The 3,765-nt window shown below is 49.7% G+C and overlaps 1 protein-coding gene across 1 annotated transcript in view; it reads left to right on the top strand.

The window, feature by feature from the left end:
• LOC108800215 (pancreatic triacylglycerol lipase-like) overlaps positions 1-3,765 on the top strand; it is a 21,275-nt gene that overhangs the window by 1,337 nt on the left and 16,173 nt on the right. Inside the window, exons 3-4 of the mRNA XM_018572179.1 lie at positions 323-371; positions 2,253-2,407. Of these exons, the coding sequence (XP_018427681.1) occupies positions 323-371; positions 2,253-2,407 (204 nt within the window). The remainder of the gene's footprint in view (positions 1-322; positions 372-2,252; positions 2,408-3,765) is intronic.

Raw genomic sequence — 3,765 nt, 5'->3', positions numbered from 1 at the left:
AAGAGAATAAAGATAAAGACAGCATTTTATTGGTGATGACGTCTGATACAAAAAGTAACAAAACTAAAATATAGTATTGTCATGTGTTTTATATTCTGATGAGTTTTAGATAAAAAGTATCAGATTTATTCTGTCATATCCTTACTCCCAGAAGTGTGCAAGTGAAAGAATTGATGCCCATGGGTGGTAATAACAAATATTGATTTGATTTAGATTTGCATTTTGTAAATTGTTAAAAATAAATCAATAAAAATATATATTTCTTTATTCTCACTTTACAGCTTTTATTGTAAATTCACAACTAATATATATTTACTTCCAGATGATCATCGCTTTATTACCCGTCCTGTTCCTGGTGGGAGCCGCCGGAGGTGAGAAATGCCGGAGATACCTGTAGAAGCATTCCTGGGGTGTACATGGATTACTATATCTATGACATATACCACAGCGCTGTACAGAGAACACTGAGCCAGTCACATCAGTCTCCGTACAGAGGAGCTTACACTCTAATGTCCCCTCCCCCACAGTCACATCAGTCTCTGTACAGAGGAGCTTACACTCTAATGTCCCCTCCCCCACAGTCACATCAGTCTCTGTACAGAGGAGCTTACACTCTAATGTCCCCTCCCCCACAGTCACATCAGTCTCTGTACAGAGGAGCTTACACTCTAATGTCCCCTCCCCCACAGTCACATCAGTCTCTGTACAGAGGAGCTTACACTCTAATGTCCCCTCCCCCACAGTCACATCAGTCTCTGTACAGAGGAGCTTACACTCTAATGTCCCCTCCCCCACAGTCACATCAGTCTCTGTACAGAGGAGCTTACACTCTAATGTCCCCTCCCCCACAGTCACATCAGTCTCTGTACAGAGGAGCTTACACTCTAATGTCCCCTCCCCCACAGTCACATCAGTCTCTGTACAGAGGAGCTTACACTCTAATGTCCCCTCCCCCACAGTCACATCAGTCTCTGTACAGAGGAGCTTACACTCTAATGTCCCCTCCCCCACAGTCACATCAGTCTCTGTACAGAGGAGCTTACACTCTAATGTCCCCTCCCCCACAGTCACATCAGTCTCTGTACAGAGGAGCTTACACTCTAATGTCCCCTCCCCCACAGTCACATCAGTCTCTGTACAGAGGAGCTTACACTCTAATGTCCCCTCCCCCACAGTCACATCAGTCTCTGTACAGAGGAGCTTACACTCTAATGTCCCCTCCCCCACAGTCACATCAGTCTCTGTACAGAGGAGCTTACACTCTAATGTCCCCTCCCCCACAGTCACATCAGTCTCTGTACAGAGGAGCTTACACTCTAATGTCCCCTCCCCCACAGTCACATCAGTCTCTGTACAGAGGAGCTTACACTCTAATGTCCCCTCCCCCACAGTCACATCAGTCTCTGTACAGAGGAGCTTACACTCTAATGTCCCCTCCCCCACAGTCACATCAGTCTCTGTACAGAGGAGCTTACACTCTAATGTCCCCTCCCCCACAGTCACATCAGTCTCTGTACAGAGGAGCTTACACTCTAATGTCCCCTCCCCCACAGTCACATCAGTCTCTGTACAGAGGAGCTTACACTCTAATGTCCCCTCCCCCACAGTCACATCAGTCTCTGTACAGAGGAGCTTACACTCTAATGTCCCCTCCCCCACAGTCACATCAGTCTCTGTACAGAGGAGCTTACACTCTAATGTCCCCTCCCCCACAGTCACATCAGTCTCTGTACAGAGGAGCTTACACTCTAATGTCCCCTCCCCCACAGTCACATCAGTCTCTGTACAGAGGAGCTTACACTCTAATGTCCCCTCCCCCACAGTCACATCAGTCTCTGTACAGAGGAGCTTACACTCTAATGTCCCCTCCCCCACAGTCACATCAGTCTCTGTACAGAGGAGCTTACACTCTAATGTCCCCTCCCCCACAGTCACATCAGTCTCTGTACAGAGGAGCTGACACTCTAATGTCCCCTCCCCCCCCAGTCCCATCAGTCTCTATACAGAGGAGCTTACACTCTAATGTCCCCCCCAGTCACACACTATTATTATACATGTATAAAGCTCTGATATAAGGGGTGCCTGGGCACAGGAAATCTTTTTTAGGGCACTGCTTAGACACGTCACCCAATCCATGTACTGTGTTCTGTCGGGACAATGACACACGCATGTGATTGGTTACAATGTTCTGGACGGGCGATACGTTGCATTTTGTTGGCTCTTTGTTGGCGACGTTCCTCGTGTCTTTGCAGGCGCCGAGGTCTGTTACTCCCGGATCGGATGTTTTACAAACAATGTCCCCTGGGCCGGCACCGTGGAGAGACCCATTTCCCAGTTGCCCTGGTCTCCGGAGAAGATTAACCCCCGATTCCTGCTTTATACCCGGGCCAACACCAACAACTTTCAGGTGAGGACAGTCAGGCCTCCTCCGGGATTGGTCGATGGCGCGGTTGGTGCTCTCTCCCCTCCAGATAGGGATGAGATTGAGGTGGATCCCCCTGGGAGCTGAATCATGAACTCCTGGGCCATAAATAATGAAGGGCCCATAATGTACTGCTTAGCCTTGACCCCCAAGTCAGCTGAGTCCCAGGAGCCAATAGCTGAAAGGAATGGATCACCCAGCCCCCCATTATAAACGAGGGGGCTCATCGCGGCCATATTGCCAGTGTGTGGCGGCTCTGTTAGGGACAGCTGGATTGCAGTTCTCCCAGGAGACCCACCAATCCACAACCCTGCTTGTTACTGTTGCCCAACCCCCTTTGCATGGGTATTTTTTCATTTTGTGGGGGAAGAAGTTATTCTTTTTTTTTAATTTTGTGTTGTTAGGGCCATATTGTTTTTTTACGTTTAGGGGTCTATTTATAACATGTTCCAGATAAACAAGATTTGCACCACATTATGGCCACTAGAGGGAGCTGAGATGCACAGAACCTTCCAATGCTCCTCGGCTCCATCTAGTGGCCAAATTGTGGTGCAAATCTTGTTCGCAGAGATGTTCGCTCTGCAAGCGTTCTTTAAATAGACTAGGACGCTAGTTTGTGTCCTCCCGTTACCCTAAGGAGAACTATGGGGAAAAACACTGACCTCATAGTTCTCCTTTAAGGGCAAACACCAAACATCTCGTTCCATCCACAGGGTAGACCTCCCACCCCCACCCCCCTGTTGCACAAGACAGTTTCTAGCAGCAACATAAAGGACAGTCTTTAGTTTCGCTCTGTAGCCTTCCACAGCTCCAAGAAACTCACGCTGCTCTCCCAGCAATGTGTCCAACAGGTCCTAGGGTCACCGACCTTCCTGACCTCTCCCAGCCTCCCTTGACTGCTCCTCGTGCGTCCAGCACGCACTCGGGTCTGCTGTGCTCTGTGCCTCCTGCACCCACACAACTCTCATCACTCTGAGCACTGGGCTGGCTTCTAATAAGGCAGCTCTCAGCCACCTGATCAGCCCAAGCTGGTCATTGGCAACGCCTGGTCCCAGGACTGGAGATCTTATCCCACCCAGAGCTCTAAGAGATCTCCAGATCCCGGCTACAACTAGGAAAACCTGGAAGGACCTGAAAATCAGGGCTCTTCCTAATAACATGGTTCACATTCTGGACCCTCTCAGCCCCTTTGGCTGAGAGTCCTGGGTGCCAATGTTGCCATACTACGCCGCGGCATTGCCATGCACTGCCACAACACCTTAGGGCTGACAGGTCCTTGGAGCTGTCCTTTGTACGCAGCACACCGCCACAACCCCCCCCCCCCACCCAGCGCCGCGAGCTTA

Source organism: Nanorana parkeri, unplaced genomic scaffold, assembly GCF_000935625.1.
Source record: "Nanorana parkeri isolate BGI_ZX_2015 unplaced genomic scaffold, ASM93562v1 scaffold1958, whole genome shotgun sequence".
NCBI classification, from domain to species: Eukaryota; Metazoa; Chordata; class Amphibia; order Anura; family Dicroglossidae; genus Nanorana; species Nanorana parkeri.
The sequence above is the reverse complement of the archived record's forward strand: the minus strand, read 5'-3'. Positions and strand labels throughout refer to the sequence as shown.